At 37.7% G+C, this 23,918-nt stretch overlaps 2 protein-coding genes across 2 annotated transcripts; one reads left to right on the top strand and one right to left on the bottom strand.

Moving 5' to 3' along the window:
• Window positions 1-346: 346 nt before the first annotated feature.
• On the top strand, window positions 347-3,080 carry LOC110175322 (toll-like receptor 5). The gene is made up of 2 exons (XM_020941484.2): window positions 347-499; window positions 986-3,080. The coding sequence occupies exons 1-2, from the start codon at window positions 446-448 to the stop codon at window positions 2,855-2,857; spliced, it is 1,926 nt and encodes a 641-aa protein (XP_020797143.1). The 5' UTR covers window positions 347-445; the 3' UTR covers window positions 2,858-3,080.
• A 588-nt stretch (window positions 3,081-3,668) lies between these two features.
• On the bottom strand, window positions 3,669-22,279 carry LOC110156349 (kinesin-like protein KIF3C). The gene is made up of 8 exons (XM_020920560.2): window positions 20,401-22,279; window positions 8,980-9,081; window positions 8,778-8,900; window positions 7,432-7,550; window positions 6,730-6,846; window positions 6,502-6,610; window positions 5,832-5,977; window positions 3,669-5,437 (listed from the first exon to the last, which is right to left on the bottom strand). Exons 1-8 carry the CDS (start codon window positions 21,793-21,795, stop codon window positions 5,356-5,358), a joined length of 2,193 nt encoding a protein of 730 aa, XP_020776219.1. The 5' UTR covers window positions 21,796-22,279; the 3' UTR covers window positions 3,669-5,355.
• Window positions 22,280-23,918: the final 1,639 nt, after the last annotated feature.

Below are 23,918 nucleotides of genomic sequence, written 5' to 3'. Positions count from 1 at the left end.
GTGAAGTGTTGTTTTCAGTGGAGGACATTCACTGCTCCTCTGTTTGTCAGTGACTGTACAAATAAGACTTGGTGGACTTGAGCCTTTTCTCTTTTACATCTGTTCCTTTCAATTTCTTCTTCTTTATACAGTCTAATAGTAACAGGATGCAAGTGTATTGATTGTATTGTGTAAAGTGTGAGCAAAATGTACGCATTAATAATACCTGTTGTTTCCCCAGTGAACCAAAATTACAAGAGCAGGCATGCAAAAATAGGAGTTTCCCTGTTTACTGAAACTCTGAAGCGAACAGGAAAAGCCCATCACGTCAATGTTTAAGTTGGGTCATATTGTGGTGCAATACATGCTAATATAACTGTGGATCAGAAACATAAGCGCAGAAGAGGTGTAAAGCACATACGTGTGAAGACTGAGAAATATACTGTCGCGGGAATCTAACAAGACAATGAAGATGTGGAGACTGTCCCTTCAAATGGCAATGATCTGCACTGTCCTCCAGGTATGTACAAAATACAACTTTTTGGCAAGTTCTTGCATCACATTCATAGGGCCAACATACAGTGAATTTTGTTATTTTTTTTTTTTTATTATGACTACTCAAACATCTGTATTTAAACACAAATATTTTCAATTTTCCAGATTTTTTAACTTTAACCTAATTTTTAACACTTTAGTTGCTGAGATTTAATAGGGAAAGCATATTCTGGATGACCACCTAGTGACATCACAGGTGTAAATCTAATATTTTGACTTATGTTCAGCAATATTCACAAAAAAGAGAAGCAAAATACTACCTTTAGTAGGCCTATGTCTTTTAATAAAGAAACAATGTTATGACAAAAGGCTCACCTAAGTCAGTTCAGAATAACATCTACAAAATGATTAACCAGGCCAAAATGTTCTAATAATTTTGAGACAATATTTTTGTTGTTGCGATAGCCTCTGTATGATATTTATGTTATGTGTTTTCCATTACTTTGTGCAGCTCCAAAGTTGTTCCTCATGCATCATCACTGGCCCTGTGGCTTTCTGTGCCTTCAAAAACCTCAGCTCTGTCCCTGAGCTCCCTCCACACATCACACACTTGTTTCTGGAGATGAACCGAATCCATGAAATCACAGCCACTTCTCTGTCCCAGCTCCCCATGCTACAACATCTGGACTTAGGTCACCAAAATGTTCCACTTGTGATTCGCAACAACGCTTTCAGCAAACAGACAAACCTGACCAGACTTGTGCTGAGTTCAAATAGGAATCTGCAGTTAGAGCCAAGTGCATTCGTGGGACTGTCCAACTTGAAACTTTTATATTTAGAATACTGCAATTTGAACAAAACTATACTAAACAGCGCCGTTTTGGAACCACTCACATCTCTGGAGACTCTTGATCTATTTGGAAACAAGATTAAGAGGCTACAACCTGCAATGCATTTTACTAACATGACCAACTTGAAAAATTTGAATCTGAAATTGAATTCACTTGATCGAATTTGTGAAGCTGATATGGCTGGATTTAAGGGCAAAAACTTCGGGCATGTCAATCTGAACAGTGTGCAGCTTAGGACCATGTCAAGTGAAGATTTTGACTGGGAAAAATGTGGCAACCCATTTAAAAACATGTCATTTGAGTTCATTGATTTTTCGGACAACTATATGAATTTGTCCAGTCTAAAGCAATTTTTCAAAGCAATACAAGGGACAAAAATCAACAAGCTTAAACTTTCTGGGCGTTACGGTCGAGGGTTTTCATTCAACAATTTACCTGATCCAGACAACACAACATTTGAAGGCCTAAGGGACAGTCACCTGCAACAGTTGGATATGTCTACAAATTGGATTTTTGCATTAAAACATGGTGTCTTTAGCCCATTCAAAGGCATCCAAATGCTTGATATATCACAAAATAATGTAAATCAAATTGATATAAATGCATTTGATGGTCTTCAGACAAGTTTACAGAGTCTGAACTTGTCACACAATCTACTTGGTGAGCTCTATTCTTATACTTTTGCTGTTTTGACCAATTTGAAAGTGCTAGACTTGTCCCATAATCACATTGGGGTGCTTGGGTACCAGTCTTTCAGAGGTCTTACAAATCTGCAGGCACTATTCCTAACAGGTAATGCCATTGCAAATTTAGGATTCCCTGCTTCTTTACCAAAGTTGCAAATACTTAAATTGGATGACAATAAATTAAAATCCACCTACAATATTGCACATTTTGCTGGTTCAACAAAGTACTTAGATGTTTCGAGTAACAAACTGACAAATTTGGGAGATGTGTACATGTTTTTAAGCACATTTAAAAACCTCCAGTATCTTATTTTTAAATATAATCCAGTTGAAACATGCATAGTGGATTCACGTATAACATCAACTCAATTAAAAATGTTATATCTTGATCATATCTCACTACAGCCTATTTGGTCAAAAGGAAAATGCTTGGATTTATTTGACCATCTTGGACAATTACAATTTCTCAGCCTTACTAACAATGGGATCCGGACATTACCTTTCAGTATTTTCAAGGGCCTTAAATCCATCAAGCAAATTGATCTATCATCAAATGCTTTGACACACATTCAGGACAATGTCATTCCTCCAAATCTACAAACACTGAATCTCGCGAATAACTTCATAATTGAGCCCCAACCCCAAATATTCAACTCACTCCAGGTTCTCAATTTGAGGATGAACCGATTTCACTGTGGCCCAGGCTTAAAGGACTTTGTGACCTGGATCCAACAGACCAATGTGACTCTGAAAGGCCGCATAGATGAGCTAAGTTGTGAGTTTCCATCAAGTCTGTCTGGTGTTTCGCTGATAAATGCTTATGCTGCTAAGGGTGGAGTAGAGTGAAAAAGTGTCAGATGTGCTTTACCTTTTAGTATACTACAACTGTATATTCTATCTACTCCATACTGGTTACATTAACTGCAACTGAGTTTTTACTTTTGAAATATCCACCTGTAATGTACAAAACTTTATTTTTTTTTTTATGTGAGCTTGTTTTGAACTTAAAACACTGAGACTGAAAATATATTGCAAATAAAGTAAATATAACCACTAAACAATCAATAACTATCCTGTATTACTTATGTGCATGTTTTAATTTTGAACTTTGATGACTGTCTAAAATAACCTATATGTAATTGCAAAATCCTACCAGCAGAGGGCGTTATTTCACAGCATCTAACCAGTCACGTGGAGTGCTCCAGAAGTGTAGGAGTATTGAAATAATTCTCATTAATTAGATTAGATAAATAAATAGATAGATAAAAGAATACTTTAATTTATTTTTTATTTGTTTTCTTAACACCAGGAGACAAATTATATGCCTGTAAAGCCTGTAAACCTACCGAATGTTACATGTTCAGTCAGTATTGTTGAACTAGTCGCTTCCTTATCTGGAAAAATCAAACGACACAAATCTTGAGTCATGGATCCCATTGATTTGCACGTGGCAGCAGGTGCCAGAGATGCTGTCTTTATTGGCCCGTTTCGACACATCACAAACTACTACACAGGAAAACCCCCCACACATCCCACCATCACCAGCACTCCTCCCCCTTTACTCCAGGTCGTCATGGAAACACCATCCTCAGTTTCCTTTGATTACCACAGCATTTTGGGGTCACTTTCTGGATTCCTGTATATCCCTCCCCCAACCTCTCACCCAATAGTTTCACAATATACTATTTGTTATAAGCATTTTACAAACACTGATTACTATTGATTTATATTGTAGTATAAATGAACAGGAATAATACTGACTTTGTTGCAGCAATGAGGAATTCCAATATAAAACTTAAATGAACATCTTAAAAAGCATCTTGTTTGCTTCTTGTTTTATTCACTTACTTGCTCCTAAGCCAAAGTGCAGAACAGGATACAATGCATTTACTTACATCATCACCACCTTCTTTTAAATATACATAACAATCTCAAAATCGTTATATTCTAATTGAGCACATGTAAATGCATGTGCGACCCCCACTACACGAATACAGCCATTTATTTAAACTTGGAACAAACTGGGTCAATTGTGCCACATGATAAAATTGAAATGATGCAGAAATGGGTAAACCCTGCAACAAAACAGAGCTACATTTGAATCTCCATGTTCTTAAGTATTTATTTCATTACTTTTTTTCAGAAAACACATTTCAAGCTATTTCAGCAGTTCAATAAAAACTTAATAGATTTGGAATGGACAAAATGAAATATGGTACAAAATGTAACCTTATCATTTCTGCAAATTAAAAAGATGAACATTTTAATACAAGTTAAAATCAATAATGATCCAAATTCATGTAAAAACAGCATAGGGCACATTTTGTCGGTCTGAATTGAACTACTGAAATAAGCAATATCCACAACAGTTATCGACACTTAACACTCACTGATAAACTTAAATTTTTCTTACAATGCCAAACATAATATTCAACACTGGTGAATTTTAGATGTGTGATTCTCAGTTACACCATTGTCCTGTGTGGATTTTCGTTGTAATCTGATCTACAGCATCAATAATAAAGGGATGAATTAGCCTGGCCCCCCCGCCTGATTCATCTGACCTCTAGGCACCTTCAGTAAACCCTGTGACACTGCGCTGTACAAACACAGTGAGGTCCACACACAGCAGGTAGATTCAGTTTTCAATACATTTTTCGCATACACTTTTTCACTTTATAACATTTCAGAAGCGTTTACCTTTGTACAAATAGTAAGGGATTGCTGAAAGATTTTAGATGCAAATGTTAGATGCAGCTAATAAATAAAATGTCTTGTCTAATGTTTTTTCAGTCGGTAAAAACCTACTTGGCAGAATTGACAGCATTGCATATCATGGTTGTGCCCAAGTAAAGCACCTTTAAAACTATTCTTGATGATGTGACAAAAAAATCCTTCAGCAATGTCCCTAATGCCACACACATTTTAATATTATTTATAAGGCTTTAGTTTCAGTGGAGAGACAGAAACAGTGCATGGAAACATTTGATAAAGGTCGTCATTCTGGCTGAATCAACTGCCGCCTCTGACCATTGACGAACACACAAACAACTGTACAATAAATTATTTTTCTACTTTTCCTACAGCACATACAGACATATAGTTATCAATGAACTGTCCAAAATCCTGCTCAAAACTCAAATGTTACTTTACACAGGCTCATACTGGAGTCTGTGATTTCATGCACAGGTGAGAGGGGAACAGTTTTTGTAATCAATCAACGGGGAAAATGTAGGTGTTTTCCTCAATCTTCTAACGTCACTGCAGCATGGTATAAAGTTCAACATGTCCAAGAGGTTGTCCTTAAAATAAATTAAATAGATATAAATAATAAAAAACAAGTTTCATTGTGCCACAGCAGGTGTTTGACAAGCCACAAGTGAACCATTAGACGAAGACGACTTGAGAGATTTCTGGGACTGGCACCTGTAAAAAGGAGAAAAATTTAATAAAAAGCTGACTGGATATGTAGCAGTTTGCGATTAACCTATGACAGATATTATAAGGAAATGAGGAGATAAACTATGAGATTAGAAAAGATTAGAAGGTAAGGATTATACTGATAAATCCATTTGAGGGATGCACCAGTACTAACCCGATTACACGCCTTAATGTCCTATGTCTTGGATTGTACAAATTAGCAAAATAGTTCTTTGTAAGGAAGCCACAAGTTTTATTAAGTGTTACATTATGTAGTTAAAGTATGTTGATTTAGCTACCTAATATTAAATAAAATAATGTATAGTACATAACGTAATAATTGTCTTTCATTGTAGTATAATATAATAGTATCTTAGAGATGGCTGAGTTGTACACTGACCAGGAGTTGGACTTGCAGACGCCCCTGTCCTTGGAAGGGGAGCTGTCCTGAGATGGGCTCTGGGAAGGGTCGGACTCGGAATAGCGATCTGGAGAGTTGATGTTCAGAGGGTTCATGTCCAGCTCCAGAAGCATGACGTTCTCAGCCTTCAGATCAACACAGACAAAAACAGAGACAGTTGGGATGATTTAAAAAAACATGATTATATTATATGATGATGATTATATTCTACACTGAATTGACTATTAAGAGTGGAATAAAAAACTACAGTCTGCAGTTCTCAAACTCTCATTTTAGTTTAATTTGATTTGATCGTTAATTTGATTTAAACTGAACAGTACATGACATATCAGTGTAAACTAGTTAAGTTGTTTCTATAATCTGATTTCTTTTGTTTTGATTCACTGAAGTCACTGGAGGCAGGGACACAATGGCAGTATGCACCGGTCCTTTCTGTTGGTGTTTCTCAATAATATAGTACAACCTTTGTAACTTGTTCTCTATAGAAACAGGAAGATGTAAGTGCCTGTTATGATCTAAAAATAGACTGGTCACTTCAAATACACAGGAGGATGGAAATACTTGATATTTATTTTGTATAACAAGCATCTCACTCCAAATTACTATTTTAAATATTAGTATGCAAATGGGGAAAAAACTTTTAACTAACCCTGTATCTAGTACGAAGACCCATTGTCATGGCAACCCGGGCAAACTGCGTGATAGGACGTTTGTATCCGACTGCGGAGGAGGGCCTTTTCTTCATCTGGGACGACTTACTGTGCAAACAAAGAGAGATGGATCAATACTACCAAATCAATAATGTATAAGGCCCAGAGAAACAAGAGCACATATAATGGACACCCAAATGAGAATATATTCATGATGGGACACAAACCTCTCCGACTGAACAAGAGGCTGAAACTTCCACTGGTCTTCCTCTGGGTCAAAGGTCAGTCTGTTCATAATTTTGTTCTTTTCCTCAGGGGGGATGAAGTTTTCTATGATCAAATATCTGTCGAAACAAAACAAAGGAATGTCCCATCAGTTGTGTTAAGAGTATCAGACTGCTGGTATGCAAATTATTATGTGTATTCTATCATGGGTCTTTTCAGTGGTTGTCCATTCAACCCAATTTAATAAAGGTGTTAATTCTGCATTTACTAGTTAATGAAAAGTATTTTTGAAGTACTGTGCACATAGATACATCAGTATGTTTACAAAGCTTTGTCATCTGGACCACTGACTCTTAACCATAAGACCAGTGTTCATGGTAGAGTGGTGAGCTCTTCCTTGTGGGCCTTAAAAATAATATAATGTAATGTACGTGAAAAATGAAAGAGTTATACCAATAAACAAAGCTTTTATTTTTGTTCCAGGCCCTTATTGTCTCTGCTTGTGGAACCTAATCCATGAGCAAATTTAACTTTAATGTTTCACACTTTCATGCAGGATAAGAGTGTACATTAAAAGTATGTAATGTTTAGCTTTTCTTGTGATTGAATTTTTCCAAAAACAGTCGTAAAGTTCAACATTGTCTTTTCAAATCACATGTATCCTTATCAGTCTGTATTTAATATTAGCACTGGTCCTGACTCACTTGAACTTGAGCTCTCTTGTGAGTTCATTCTGGGTTTGTTCCAGCTCCTGCCGGCTCCTCACGTGCTCGTCGTTCACATCTTTTATCTCCGTTTTGATGCACTGGAGTTTGGCGTACAGCTACAACAACAAAGCCACAAGCAAAAAGACACAGTCAGAGCAGAGCAGCAGCTGAAATCTCTGATTGGCTGGAGCTGGTCGCCCGTAGCAACAGCACAATTCAGCCAATAGCAGCGCGGCATACAGAGGTCTGCTCCTTCATCGCTAGCTCACGGGCAGCAAATTATTAATTCTTGACTTCTCATTCAAGATTTATATTCATTTGACCCCAGATAAGTGCTATAGCCAAAGACACTAGACCAATTTTTTTTAATCTTTCTTTGAATTTTTAAAAATGTTATAGACACAGTTAGAACAGATTTGGTTAATGTTGCTTCAAATAGATTTGTGTTGTCAATAGTACTCAAATTTCAATACTAGGGAAGAGGTTTGAAATCCAGTTTCAATGGCACAATTAAATAAAAGACGATACTAGTTTAAGTTATCGCTTAAAATTTTGGTATTGATTTTTAGGACAACCCCATAACAGACACAGTACATAATCTGAATGGTTGGTTCATGCAAAGTGAGGTGTGGAGATGGCAAACTTGTGCGTTAGAGTGAAAAGGAATCAGATTTCATCATTATCAGAGTTACATTGTTATCCAGTCATCTCCTCAAATGGGACCTTATGAGGTTCTGCTGGGAAACAGGGAAATGGTGAGTTAGCTCTTTGTCAAAGGCATTTTGCATCTCTGGACATTCAGTCAGGAAAAACATCATCATGGTTAGTGAGGGTGGTAGGAGGCCCAAGACAGGAGGTCATTTGGGTGGGAGAGGAGGGCAGACGGCAGGACAAACCTTCAGATACTAAACAGGATCCAAGGCATAGTCCGAGTCAGGATCAACACACAGGTACACAGGCAAATTAGAACAAAACAAGCGTTAAAACTGTAATTGTACGTATTAATATTTAGTTTATTTTACTGTTTCATTCAGTGCTACACAGGAGTAGTAGATTACACTGTAGTTATGAATAAAAACCTGACGGCCACATTTGGAGATGATCTACAATCTAAATTGTTTTCACAGGGGGTATGGCTCCTCTGCAGTTCCATTATATGTTTAATTTAGAAACTAATTCGTCCATGTTTTCATCCTCCTATGCATTACTTGCCACAACTGTTCTAGCCACCATCTGGTCCAACTTTAGACCTGGTAGAGTCCTGCTTTAGATCAGATTTTATTAGGTGGTAAGTGGTTTTATTAGATGTGAAAAGTTTGAGAACCACTGGTGTAAATACATACCTTTTTGAGTTTCTTGGTCTTAGCCTCCACTTCCTGTTGTAATGAAGTGAATGTTTCTCTGAGCTCCAGCGTCTCCTCGTCCTGTATCAACATCTGCTGCTGCATCTCTCTCTCACTGCGAGTCTAAACACAAACAAAAATGTAACATATTTTCTCAGTGTAACTATTATTGAATAACTATTGCCTTAAATGTTCTGCTCACCTGCTCAGCAATCTCATGTCTCCTCATCTCCAACATCTTCTGCTGCTCGTTGGTGTGGTCGATGATGTTTTTGCCTCCCACCAGCAGCTTGCTCTCCATTGCCTAAAATTAGAAAACATTAATAATTCTAGAGCCCGACCGATATGGATTTTGTTGTTGCCGATATGATACCGATATAATGGGAGTTGGGGCTGCCGATAGCTGATATAATCGCCGATATATTTAGTGATGGATAAATTCACTGTAAGTCTTGAATTATATAAAAAAAAACTTAGGCTTGGTTCTGGTGGTTTTTAAACTGGGTTTATTTAGGCAACATTTATTGTTATTTTGCCTCTTTACATGATATGTCATAGGACTAAAGCAGGTCTAAGGCAGGTCTAAGGCAGGTCTAAAGCAGGTCTAAAGCAGGACTAAACAAGAACTGAACCATACTCGGTCTCTATCTCTCTCCCTCTCTCGACCCCAAGATTAGTCCTGGTTTATGTATTTTATGCACGTTTTTTCTATCCTATGCACACGCATATTTTTGAAAGTTTCATTTTTAGCGGCTGTCAAACTACCACGAGTCTGCACGCGGCGGGAAGAGAAAAAAAGTGAGAGAAAGAAAAAACACGACCTCCAATCCCAATAAGGATCAGGCTCACGTCGTTCGCTTCAAAGAGCCGGCTCTAAGAGCCGCTTCGTTCGCGACCCACTCATCACTACTAGCCTAGCTAGTAAATAAACAATCGCTATTAGCCTTTAGCTGTAAATGCTGCGTGCCGCGGTAATTAATTATATGCGCAAATTTCATCATTCACACCTCTATTCACAGCTCATTTACATATCAATGCATGTCCAGTATCAAATATACGGCCAATACGGCCTTTACAATAGGCCAAAAGAAAACAGCCTGTTTATGTGTGAGAGCGACAGCAGCTATTCGCTTACCTATCAGAACGAACCAAAACTAGCTTCAAAGTCGATGCATTTCCAACACTCACCGCTCACACAGGCTCCTCCTCACATCACAAGTCTACACTAATAAATGTCCTTTTAATCCAGACTCAAACCGATTGTCCGTAAAAATAATATAATCTCAGTGTTGCGCACATGGATCTGTGTCTGCGGGTGTAAACAAACGCACGTGACTCTGGGGGTGTGTTCAGGGACAGTACGGACCTGCAACTTTCAACACAAATTCAACTAAATAAAGGTGTTTTATTATATATGTATTATACAGCTGGGAAGTAAAATTTGAAACCTAAAAATTTGTGAAATTGGTTAAAATTGTAAAATGTTTTGTAAAATCTTGTGATCTAGTGATCTTAACTGTGTTTTTGCTAAATGAGTAGTGCAACCTGTCACAGGCACTTTAATGTTCTACTGACTGTCAGTGAATTTGGATGATAAATTGACTGTTCTAAAGTGCCTCCGGGGGTCGAGCTGAGTTCATGTGGACATTTAATACGTCTGTGTGGGTCTCTTTGTGCTGATGAGGCATTGGAGACAGGGATGAGTGGAACAAGTTGAAGTCTGCTCAGAGTGAACAGTAATGGCCTGAGGAAGTGTTCCCATAAGATTCTGTCTGACTTTAAAAACAGCTGCAGAAATGTATTAGGGCAATTATGTAACATTATGTTTTATCAAAGTCGACATATATGCACTGCGTTTTTCTGGTGGAGGGACTGCCACCTGATTGTTTCCATGGTTATTACTTTGCTTTAATGTTCCATGGTATGGCGTTAAACATTTACATCTAGCATTTATTCATTACAGGTGTTTCTATTGTTCAAAATTACAAATTCTTCTGTGAATAGGGACGGCGCTCCACAGATCTGACCTGTAATGTTGTGTAATGCTGTAACCTGTTTGTCTCCCTTGTAATAGATATGCTCCACAGACACACACAGATTAAACCTAAGGCAATAACAGAGAATAACATTTCCATGGAGACATCAGGTCGAGGATACTATACTTCAATAGAAATGTTCCACAGTGCACTTTTAAGCAACAGCTAAGATTTACAAACTCTTTTCTTCATACGGCAAGCAGCTACACTAGGCTAGTGACTGTACTGTTGTTGTAAGAATAATATAATTTATACTGTCTATAGTGAGTGTCTTTAATTGTGTTGCAGTCAGATAACTAAGAAAAAATTCACTTAGTTAACTGATATAACACATTATAATGACAATAATTATTCAGCCCAGATGGAATAGTTAAAGCCAGTATTTCACCCTTGGGCATGTTAGGGTGGAAAAAAAATTACTCAGCCTCCTAGAGCTTGTCACACATAATCAGAATTCTCACTTAATGATAAATGTATTTAACGGTAGTGTCCCAATAGTATTGAATTGTTCCACCATGTTTTTTTTTGCAGCGCTGTTTTAGCTAATGTATCTCTATGGAATGGATGTTTTGCACTGCTGCCAAAAACATGGCAGACTTTGTAAATAACGATTGCTTTTTGGCCTTCGATCCTGAGCTCTGTACAATGCAAATAGGGCTTATGTTGGTCTAGTTGTTATGCTGCTCACAAATATTGCTTTTTTATTAAATAAGTCTTTATTTTTACAGTTCTACAATGATTTCTGGAAACTCTAATTCAACCGTCATAGATGTAGAGTGAAAGATTTATGCGCTAATAAATGTTCCCTGGCTTTAGCGTCTAGGGGTTTCCACGGCAACAGAGCCTGAGGTCATGTGACGTAAGGAGCCTCACATCTATAACACACACATGCAGCAGTGACTGGGTAATGGTGTCCGCAGGGTTGACTGCAAAACCAATGTCAACAGAAGCAAAAAAGAAGAGGACACATTCCTATAACGCAGAGCCTATACGTCCTGCTTTGCTAATTGTACTCCATGCATTAGAGTACAGTGGAGTCCTTCAGAGATATACAGAAGACCTCTTTGTTTGAGCAGGTCTTTGTGTGCTGCTGTCCGCTCCTCTGCTCTCAGCGTCATTATTAAAAGGCCCATTCATAACAGAGACTTTTTCTGTCAGATCTCTTTTCAATAGCCCATAATACGCTAACGATGAGTCAAGTGCAATAGTAAAAGGACCAAAATAAAGCTTGATGCTATTTTAATAAACAAAATCAATCTTGATGTCCTTTTGGTAAAGCATGTTTTGTCTCATTAAACTAACAAATAAAGATGAAAATGAATTACATTAGCATTTCAGGATATGATCAAACACCCACTCCTAAAACAAATTCTGTGGACTCTGACCCATGATGAAATATGGGACTGGGTCTCTTCAAGCACTTCTATTCTCTTCTACTGTTTACTTAACATTTGATGATCTACTACATGGCCTTTACAATATAGAAATAAGACCAATTCATGAATATTTGTAAATTATTTCCATATATTAAATGACTGAAAAGTTGTACGGTTGACAGCCATGTATGCAATAGGCTAGATGCTAAATTTCTCAGTTTATAATCTAGTCCATCCACACATTCTTTGACTATGACTAATCCTTTTCTACTGGGTATCTGAACATTGAGGAAGTCACCAAGCTAATCTTTCCTTACTCAGCCAATAGAAGCATCGTCTAGGGAACTTCAAACCTAAAAATACTTGTGTGGTGACTAGGACAGGACTACATGCAAGAGACAATAAACAAGCCAAAAAACAGACGGAGAGGAAACGGAGAATAAAGGTCACACTGTCTCCAGGAATCAACTTTGAAAAGCAGTTGGTCGATATGAGAAGCCAGATATAATGGTACAATCGCATTATGGTTCACTAACCGTTTGTCATAGGCTGCCTCAAAGTAAAACTGTCTGGTTCTGGTTCTGGTTGGATAATCTGTAAATTTCACACTGATAAAAGACCTATGTGGTACTGAAAGATCACCACCCGCATATGGGAAGTGTATTTTGTGATGTCGCATGGTCCAATTAGAGAACTGCAATCTGAATCCTTCAATATTTTCAATATGTAGGTTATTTAGTTACTTCCCAACACTGCATAAACGTGAATGCAAGGGCTAAGATAATGCTAAAAAACAATTTATACTGATGTTAAGCTAAACAAAAATTTATAAAAAGTCAGTGATTTCAAAATTATGGAGATGCTACATCAAATTAACTGGATTAAATTATACTCACAAGGTCTAGTTAGTAGGGGTGTAACAATAACCGAAATATCATGATATCATATCGCCAAAGTTCTCACAATATATAGTATATCGAATTACAAGTCTCTTTGTCTTTTTTTTTAGCTATTGCTGCACCATAACTGTTAATTTAAGCAGAGGGAACTACATAGACCATGATCCTTTGCTCCATTTCAGTGCAGACTACATGAAGAAAACAGTTCTAAGCACTTTCAAGTCTTAGTTCCTTGGATTAAGTCTTGTCAAGGCAGTTTAAGAGGAAAAAGGAGCATATTAACAGTTTTGTTAGCCTCTACAAAATATTGCAATAAATATTGTACCATGAGATGTATATCATGAAAACATTGTACTGAGAGATTTGGATATTGTTATATCCCTAATCGTGAGTCTCCCCACCATATCGTGAGCTTTCCCACAATATCACAATAAATATCTTACCATGAGGTTCATACCGTGACGATATTGTATCGTGAGACTTGGATATCGTTACACCCCTACTAGTTATGCATGTTTACCCTAGAATAGTTGCCAGTGAGTGAAGTGAATAAGAAATAGCCATAGAAAATACACACATTTCAGATTTTGCAGTCAGCCCAGTCTTGCAATGTAAGTGTAAAATGGCTTTCAATGTCTAATACATTATAATGGAAGGATTTACTCAGTGCTCTCAAGTGCAAGTGCACTGAGGCTTCTGCACTGCTTGATAAGATGCTCTAATACATTATTCATATGATTGGTAATTGTTGTCTATATTTTATGAGACTATACAACCCTTATACTTGGACAACTTCTGCAATAATCAACAGAATGCAAACAGCCAGACTAAACATTGGATTTCTTTCAGGTGGTATCCCGAGCAAATAACATCAGATAAGCTAACTCAAGCTAAAAACAGACGCGCATTCATCAATAATTCAGAGTTGGATCCTTGGAGCTGAAAGATGGATGAGCGCACACCTTATGTCTGATAATGACTATACTTTAAGCATGGATGGAACAGATTGTTGGTGTTTTTCAGTCACCAGGTCTAAACCAGGTCTAAACCAGGTCTAAATCAGGTCCAAACCAGGTCCAAACAGGACTAAATCAGTTCCAAACTAGGACTAAACCAGTTATGTTACTCCATCCAGGACCAGCCATGAATCTTTGGCAACTCTTGATGCCTGGCCCAAATCACTGATAAATGTAGATAGGTGTGTCTGGAAGGGCATCTGGCATAAAACTGAGATTATGTTCACTAGAAAACATAAGGGCAAAAGATGCTGGTGCAAAAGGAACTGTTAGCAACTGATTTAAACCCTACAATAAAAAATAGGGTAGATACTAGTCCTCGCACTTGGTAAACACAGCCAGCTATACATTCCCAAGTCCAAAACATGTCGACACAGACAATGGACTCCCTCTATGGGCCCAGGCCTTTCCTTTTCTAATTAAGCCGGAAAGCAGTCCCATAAACAGGAAGCACATTCACTCTGTCCATGGGCCATCCACTGTAAGTATGAGGCCCTTGTGACCATTCCAGCATTTTTAACAGAACAATTAGCCTATCTATTTTTATACAGTGTTTTGCAAAAGGTCCACTACGCAAACTAAATTACAACTTTTCCTTAAAACCATCATATCATCTGACTCCTGGATTACAGGTGGGTCTCTATTGTTCCTATAATCTTCCATGGCATAGAATGAATGTTCTGAAGTATGACTTCAACTTTCAATTTGTATGAAATCATGCAGGTGTTGCGCTACCTCCAGAAAAAGACGCACTTTAACTGGGCAAAGGTAAACGCGAAATTTATCTTGACTGTGCACAGTAGGAATCATTTCTGAATGTCTTTCCAAACTCTTCACCCCCTTAAACACTTTCACTGGTGTTGTTCAAGCTTGGAGACAAACTAACAAAAAGAATAACTTGAAGTTGAAGCTATGGCAAGCAATGTAAAAAATATGTTGATCCTTTTCAAAATTACTCTTCTAGGGTTCATCTATCATGTTAACCCGTGGGCCAATGTTCCCAAGTTTAGGGTTATTTAAAAAGCAATCTGACAAAAAAATTAAAAATGTATCCAAGCAGTAGTTAAGATTTGTGTGTGAAAGTTGAGAGAAGGCGCTACAGCTCAGTTCTGACCCAGAAAAGTGGATCTAAGAATAGTCCAGTGAGAGCACAGAGGACCTGGAGGAGCACTGCCAGTGAGCACTCCATAATAGATGCACTGATGACTGTTTTATTTTGTGCATAAAACACACTGGAGGAAAAAGAAATGATACAATATGAGTATTAGTTAAAAGTACTAGTACTAAACAATATTAATGGTTTTTCATGTGGTTTTAATACATTGTTGAGCTTCAAGATACTTGTATATCATAACATAATTGAAATCGCAAATAGAGTGGTCGCAATTTATTATTTAAGTGACATCATTTCTTCTGTACATGATAACAACAAAATATCCGGTCTACTTAAATAAAATGTGCTAATTCTTCACTTTAAACCTCTGCAAACATGTTATGGAAAACATGTGATTCTTCTATTAACTCAACAGTTCACATGTAAGTCTAAATTTTGTTATGTTGCTGGATGTGTTTAAAATGTGAGCAATCTCTGCTTTTCAGAAAAATAGCAATTATATATTTTTTAGCTTGAATACATGGTTTAAAAGATTCCTCAAATTACTAAACAGCATATGAGAACCCTCCATTTGGGTATAATAACTCACTAAAAACTGCCATGGGAAAAAGGGAGGACCTCAGGCAATAATCAATGCCGACTTCAGACTGCACTATGATTTGGTGTCCTTCTGGTTTGAATGGTAGACCATGAAGTGCCCCTCCCCCCAAGCCGCTGATACACTGCAGCGGCATGTGCAGTCAGGTGAGGAGACTCCAAATGAGAAGCTAAATTTAAGTTGGCTAGTGTGGCTTTCGGGTGATCTCCAAAATTAACATAACAGTTTGTTTTAACATAAATTATAGATGCGTGGTACTGCAAATTTCATGTTTATTCATTCATTGTAGGGGTGAGGGTGCCTTTACCAACAAAAATGGTCCTTGTATTTTGTATTCGTAAACACAATGAATAGAAGTTAAAAAAAAATCCTTGTTGAGAGGATGTCTAACTATCAGTAGTCACCCACCCATCATATGTACACTTGAACATGTTCAGTGGTTCACAATATACAACTACAACATAAAAAGCTATCTAGTAGAATAACAAACCAAAAAAAAACATAGAAATCCCCCATTTTTTTGGTAATAAATATAAGTGATAGAATGTGATATGAATGAAACAGCTAACTCAGAAGTCAGAAGTTTGTCTTCTCAGAGAGTAATTCTGGAAAGATTTAAAATGTGTACTGTGTAATTAATCTTTATTTGATTTTTTTTTTCATAAATACCAAATTTTGCTAAATTTTTTTTCCTAAATTGATCAGACTTAGTACACTATGGCTCTGACGATCAAATTTATATCAAACATTTTAACATGACACATCATTTATGGAAGTATTTTGAGTCCACTCTGCCTAGTTGAGCTGCACTTAAATGAAACATCACTACACCTTTCCAGATAAACTAATTTAGACTGCTTTTATCTGTGCTCCGGTCACAGCCCTTGATTACATTAGTGCTGCTTTACAAGAGTGTCCGTTTCCAGCAAATGTCAAACCGATTACAAAGCAGCTGTAAGGACTGGAGGCCTGATGTGAGACTGCAGTTTACCCTCAATGCAATATGGCAGCTAAGGTTACAAGAGAACAAGGGTGTGATGCTGTGAAGTCACTGACATCCAAGTCTAACAAGAGGCATTCCCACATTTGAAAATTTCAATAATTCATAAAATGATCAGGTATGATTTTAATTTCATAGTATTTGTGGTTAGGAAGTGTTGTTTTACATTAATACACAATGCTTAATCAGATGTAGGTGGCTGGTGAAAATAAACACAACAAAAAACACAGACTAACTCACCAAAGTAACACTGATGTGACAATATGATTTTAAGACCTATTTAAACTTCAGTGGATGACAAGGATAAGAAAATTCAGATAGAGTCAGCAGCTTTTGAATTAGCTTTTATCTGACATTAAAATTCATCCCCACTGGCATTTACCACTGCACCCGTCTACTCTCCCTCCATCTTTCTGTCAATGTGCCCAGCTGCCTTCATCCTTAGCAACCTCACTGTCATTGGCTGAGAGTGCAACAGAGAAAAATGGTGCCTGTAGGTCGTTGGCTGTGATTGGCTGCTTTATATTAGACAGTACAAAGGGATGCCATAGAGGCTGGGGTCTCAGAGTGAAGGTGGAAAAGGGTATAAAAGCATGATTTGTACGTTTTAATTTTATAATAGTAAGATTCATATTGCTTCATTATTGAGGACAATTTGCCCTGCTTATTTCATTGTTTTGCAGACAGAGCTGCCATATTCAGTGTACAGCCAGGTTAACAAGTAAAAATATTCTTATCATATTATTACATTTGTCCATAATCTGTAATTATCTCTTATTTTATACAACATACACTCTCTCACAGTGCTTTAAGATTTTTTGGAATTATGTCAAATCAAACATAATGTCCCTTTATGATGGTCCTTCAGCATAAAAGAAATAAATGACTTCTCACAGTTTTGACCCCCAAAACTTCGGAAAACACTGAGGAGACGAAACCTGAACTATGCCCCATCACCACAGACACAGGACATATCTCTCAGTCTGCAGGACATACGCACATTATTATCTCCTCATGGGACTTTTCTTTGACCTGAAACCAGCTCCCAGAGAGGAAGTGTAGGAGAGAAAAGATGCTTAGACGGCCATTTTCAACTGGAAGTAATACAACACAGCCGATTCAGCAACTTTGAAGAATATATAATACAAACAGCCATCTTGCTCTTGCTTATGTCTTAATCTCTGAGGCCTGGCCATTGTTCTTAAAAGTTGAAAGCAGAACTACAGATGGTTGATGCACTGGTGATAATATTGGTATCTGTAAAATCTGAGTTTTATTTTTCCTCCCATCATTCAATATTGGATTTTTATGCAATATTTGGCAGTATTTTCCCCTTGTCTGTCTGTGAGTTTGGGTGCACGATATGTGTCTTTTTGAACAGACTACTGAGATTTACAGTCCTTACTATTGATTTTAAAAGCAAATATTGGTTATTATCAGCCACAACAACAAGGCAACTACCAAGAAAATATTAAAGAAAAATAAATATTGGATCATCCCTAAGCAGAAAAGACAATGATGACAGCACAGATCTAAGTGAAGAAGTAGGGTGGCAGCATGGTTCAGGTGTCAGCGCCAATAGTGACAATATTGATATGTTGTTTTAATCAGCTGCCTTGTTGTTTTTAAGCATTAATCACTTACTACTGCACTATCAAAATACTTTAACTGGCCAATGTCTCGCTTCAAAACATCTAAACTGTACAATAAAAAGTGGCCCCTGCTGCTAAAATTACACACAATGAGTTATTTCCTTTAGGCGATCACCATTGTTCCCAAAGATGTGTCGTATTCTCTTCATGTCTCTCCTCTTATGAAACCCTGAGGCCGTTTGCTGCTCACTATCCCAGTCCAGTTTCATTCTGGTCCAGCTCTGAAGTTATAGGCTGCGGTCTTTCTGCACGAGTGACTTATTGAGTGGACCGTGAATCAGAGCAAGTGATTAAACCAGGCCTGACTCACGATTTTATGGGCTGACGTGTGATGGTGTGGGCCAGGAACGAAGAAGTGGCATTTTAGACTCCAGTGGTCACAGCTCCTTGTCAGCATGAGATCACAAAGAATATTCTGCAGGTGGTGAACATCTGAAATACAGATGCTGAGAGGAGGAGAGCATTCACCATCCACCTTATTCAACACCTCTGCAAGTATATCCAAATCATCTGGCCTCTAACTTCTTCTATAAAATATCAAACATAAACTTTGATTGCTACAGCTGCACGATTTTGGTTAAAAAAATCTGATTGTAATTTTTACTGTAATTAGATTTGTGATATGTGTTCAAAAAGTAGTATTCTACAGAGTGCACATTGTAAACAAGAGGACTTAAATAAAGATGTTTAAACTACAAGATTATAAGAGTAAAAGATATTTTGTTCTTTGTAGAGGACATCCTATATCAAAATAATTGCAAACTAAAATTGCACATTGAATTGTTAGCAATTTGAATGCATTATGTTGGCCATATTCTTTTGAAAATGCAACCCCCTGTAGGCCCGTTATGTCTAGACTAGTTTCTTCATCCAGTTACGTTTACGTGCAAAACTGTGTCTGATCTATGAGAGCCCTTAAAATCCACCTAGATTTAGTTTTATAAAATAACCCTTTAGGGAGGTTTTAATTATGACACAATGAGCACTATTTCATTGTTTTAGAAATTAACTAAAGTCTGTCAACTCCTAGATGCCTGGCACTGATTAAAAAGACAGAGTACAGTAATGTCTTGGTTATGAGTGGGCACTGTGCAGCATGATTCAACTTATACTGAAACTGCCTTTTTACTAGTGCCTTTAATTACTATGGGCCATACAGATGGGACAAATTGCAAACATTGCTAAAGAGTACTTGGTAGAATCTGTAGAACATTTTACATTTCTTTTAAATTCCACTTTAAATGACCAGTGTGGCTGTGGTTTGTGGTTTCATATTCTAAATGTTATTGCATTTTATTCATTGATGAAGGCTTCATGTTTATATTATATTTTATTTCACTGTTTTAATATTAATTGTCATTATAATTGTTTTGCATGTATACAGGGCACTGTTGTAAAAGAGACCCAAATTCACAACTGGTCTTCTGTTTTTTGTTAATAAATCATATTTTTATTAGAGTATTATTGCTGATATTGCTTACGACCCTAAGCATTGTGAGATAGATTAACCATGATGAACCAAATGAATCCCCTAAAATGTATGAAATAGACAGTTTATGGTCATAACTTAAGAGTTTTCAGTATCACATTTGTAGCCAGGTTCTGAATTTCTAAAGAAAATGTATCACTAATTTGATCTATTTTTGACTTATGGCATCAAAGCTCAAAGGCATCAACTTGTCCTGTGGGTGTTCACAGTCTTGTGAGGAGTGGTGTGAGAGCAATCGTGCCCATTGTTGCTCAGATAAATCTGTGTCAGTAAGTGACTGTATGTTGTGATGAAAATTATAAAATTTGGTTAATCAATTTTTATACCCAATTTGTGCATAATTGTCAAGGTCGTCAATAGTGATGAGGGGAATGTGTGTGATTGTATAGACTATTATAATTAACAGGGACCATTATGCTGTCTGCTTCAGCATTTGTTCTCACCTTGTATTTGGCTGTGAGCTGCTCCGTGGCCTCTTGCTCCTTCCTCAGATCTCCCATCATCCTCTCCTTCTCTCCCAGGAGCCTCTGCTTCTCCTCGGCCAATAGGAATTGATCTCCTCTGATGGCTTCCTTCTCCAGTTCCAGCCTCTGCTCCTCCAGTGTCACATAATCCTCTGCATCTTTCTCCTCAAAGTCTTCCTCTCCCGCTGTATCCTCTTCACCATCCCTGTCCCAAACATCTCCATCTTTCTTCTGTTTGTTTCTCCACTTCCTGTGGTTGAGCTGCGCCCTCAGCCTTGCAATTTCCTTCTGAAATTCTCTCAAAAGGGCATCTTTGGGATCTTCATTGACTCGAGGTTGGTTATGGATGTTCTTGGCCCGATTAGCGTACCTTAAAGTGGTCAGTGTTTCGTCGTAGTGTTGAGGAGCTGGACCTAAGGTAGCAACCATGACCGTTTTGGCATTACCACCTAAAGAGTCTTGTAGGAGTCTAGTTAATTTTGAATCCCGGTATGGTACATGTCCACTTCTACCATCGGCCAAAGCTGAAATTACATTACCTAGGGCAGATAGTGATAAGTTGATCTTAGCTGCTTCTTTCAGGCGCTCTCCATGCACTCCTGTCTTGGCTTGTCGTTCACTTCCAGCTAAATCCACCAAATTTAAGCGTCCTACCCGGATATGCTTTCTTCCATCTGGCCCAGGTTGGCTACACTCCACTGTGATCAAAAATAACGCATGGGATCTCGAAGAATGCTCATTCATGTCTGTTGCTCCGACTGCCCTTGCTTGGTTCCCCATATTCATGACTTCTTCTATTTCCTTGATGCTTTTGCAAACACAAGACGTAAGATCTCGAACATATACTCCAGTCTCAGGACTTTCCCTTAGCTCCAATCTTGTATTTGCATGGTTTGGATCTAGAAGGTCCCGGATCTCCTCAAGGTAGATCTCCAAGTAGGATGCCCGCACTAGATACTGCTTGTCTGATTGAGAGCGTGAAATGTGGGTGAAGATATGGTCAAAAGCATTTGGGATCACACCTCTTTTTTCAGGGTCCATCCATGCCCCTTGCATGGTATAAGTCTTACCAGTCCCGGTTTGGCCATAGGCAAAAATTGTGCCATTAAACCCATCAAGAACAGAATCTATTAAAGGCCTAACGCTCTCGTCATAAAGATCTCGTTGTTTGGAGTTGGCGTCGTAAACAGCGTCAAATGTGAATGTTTTTAGGGGTTCACTGGGGGGCGCACGGGGGTTTCTGAGGATGACCTGCCCCAACTTCAAATCCATTTGAACAATCCCCCCCGCAGGCCCATTGGACTCTTCTTTTCGGTTCAAAGGCCGGCATCGTACTACCACCTTCACACATTCACTGCTCTTATTTTTAGACATGATTGTTTGTGTCTCCAAAAATCCTTACTGATGATTAAAATGGACGAAGAGCTATACCCTCCGATCTTGGGTCAATAATATTCCCGTTTCCTTTTAAAAGTGGATGGTTTTAAAATGACTCAGAAGATCTTCATGTTTTCTATGTCATATCGCAGGGAAAATGCGACATCCACCATAAAATGTTACAACATAGACCAAAAATATAAGCTATGTTCCAGTTGCCAATAGCTAATTATGTGTAATATTAGCTTTATAGACAAACAGCCAGATTATCTCACGCACAGGATCGACGCTTCATTGTAGTCCCGCCAAACGTCCCCGCTGTGATTTCGGTAAAAAACAATCATTCCTGAGGATGACAGCGGTAAAAATGAATTAAATGTATCATCCAGATGTAACACGTCCAGAAGATCCGCCACACAGCCCTGTCCGCATCTTTCTGCCGTCTGTCTCGCCTTTTACAGGCTCCGGTGCGGGATACACTCCAGTCATTTCAACACCACACCCCACATCACTGCGGTGGCGCACGAAGCATCATGGGAAATGTAGTTTCCTCAAATATAGGCTAATTAAGATTGTTAGCATATTGGCCTATATTGCACTAGTAAATCTCTCTCCCATTTATTTCACTTAAGTTTAATGAATTGATATTTGACATACATTCATTAAAAGAGTGTACGCGATGTTTAGCTCTGGTGAAGTCAAGAAATGGATGTATATATTTTGTCCCAAGTATGTTGAATAAACATGCAAAATTTATAGGCCTAGATGAGCCTCTGTCCAAAGCTGGGTAGAGAAAAGAAGGGCGTATTATGTCTAAATTGAAAAATAAGCAGGTTGTTGGTGGTTATTTTCTCTTCTGCTTTAGGCTCCAATGAGCTACAGCAGCACCACCTTGTGGCTGAAACAAGCTATAACAGCCAGTCTAATTGATAATTGATAATTGATAATTGGTTTGTTTGTAAGTTTCGTTTTTTCTGGTCCTTTTGCGACACTGGTGCGAGAATGTGCTCCAATTTACTGCCAGAAAACTAGGTATTTTTACAACTTGATTGTGTTTTATTGCATTCTTAGTTGAAATGTGCTTTTAGATAGACAGTGCATATACATTTGTGAATGTTAATTTACCCTGATGTTCTGAAAAAGAAAAAAAAAAGAAAAGAAAGAAAGAATGGGTTCTGAGAGCCAAATTTTGTGGCCTGGTGCTGGAATGTGTAAAGCCTTGATATATTACTTTGCAAATACCCTTGAGTTTGGGAGGACACTGATGTGACTTTATAAAAGCTGGCTCAGTTTCATTGCATGCAGGTCTTTATTTGTAACTGGAGTAATATTGTATCTAATCCTGCACACATCCTGTCATTGACATGTTTGTTGTCTTTTACATAATTCTCTTAATAATTTTATTATTCTGTTGACAAGACTCATATGTTGTGGTGTTTAGAATTTTAAAATAGAGCACAATGTATGCTTATATTGATATCTTATTGATTTTATAAATATAAATATGGTTCACGCATTTATTGACGTTTTTTTCCTTTCTTGTATTTTTCTTGTCAAATCATGTCTGTACTTGGCAGAAGCTAACAAGGCATACTCTACATTCCTGAGGAGTGTCTGAAACTCAAGCTGCACTGACAGACGGAAGAAGGAGCCGGACAAACAACAAATTCAACCCTATATGTATACATTTTTTTCAACTGAAAGTATGTGTACATTATCAATGCTTTAATAACCCCTTTAGTAACCCAAAGTCGTAATAAATAAATATATAAATATACATATAAATAAATCAATACATAAATACATAAATAATGAAGCATTCAATTTATTAATTCATATACAACTATGGGTAGTGTAGTTGGCTGTAAGTTTTCACAGCTCTGTACAGTAACAGAAGACAGCTATAGGAGTCTTAAAGTGTGCAATCATTAGAAAGGGATAAACTGGGATAAACGCTCTGAGTAGTGCAGAGGAGAGAGAAATGGGAAACGCCCGTCACAAGGGCAGAAGTACTTATATTTATGACATCATTTTGCCTGACTCACAGCTGGGATAGTCACCACATCAAATGCCAACTTTTGCTATTACAATTGACACACACTTCTGCTATTAGTGATCCA

The sequence above is a fragment of the Boleophthalmus pectinirostris genome, unplaced genomic scaffold (assembly GCF_026225935.1).
Source record: "Boleophthalmus pectinirostris isolate CB_2022bp ecotype Guang Dong unplaced genomic scaffold, ASM2622593v1 HiC_scaffold_1215, whole genome shotgun sequence".
NCBI classification, from domain to species: Eukaryota; Metazoa; Chordata; class Actinopteri; order Gobiiformes; family Gobiidae; genus Boleophthalmus; species Boleophthalmus pectinirostris.
The sequence above is the reverse complement of the archived record's forward strand: the minus strand, read 5'-3'. Positions and strand labels throughout refer to the sequence as shown.

What these genes read in the sequence shown, in the direction of transcription:
- LOC110175322 (XM_020941484.2), top strand. Translation starts at nt 446, where the DNA reads ATGAAGATGTGGAGACTGTCCCTTCAAATGGCAATGATCTGCACTGTC. An exon ending in TGATCTGCACTGTCCTCCAG is followed by an intron (nt 500 to 985) that starts GTATGTACAAAA and finishes TACTTTGTGCAG; the next exon opens with CTCCAAAGTTGTTCCTCATG.
- LOC110156349 (XM_020920560.2), bottom strand. Translation starts at nt 21,795, where the DNA reads ATGTCTAAAAATAAGAGCAGTGAATGTGTGAAGGTGGTAGTACGATGC. An exon ending in GACATGAGATTGCTGAGCAG is followed by an intron (nt 8,901 to 8,979) that starts GTGAGCAGAACA and finishes GTTTGTGTTTAG; the next exon opens with ACTCGCAGTGAGAGAGAGAT. An exon ending in CCTCTTGTTCAGTCGGAGAG is followed by an intron (nt 6,611 to 6,729) that starts GTTTGTGTCCCA and finishes TTGTTTGCACAG; the next exon opens with TAAGTCGTCCCAGATGAAGA.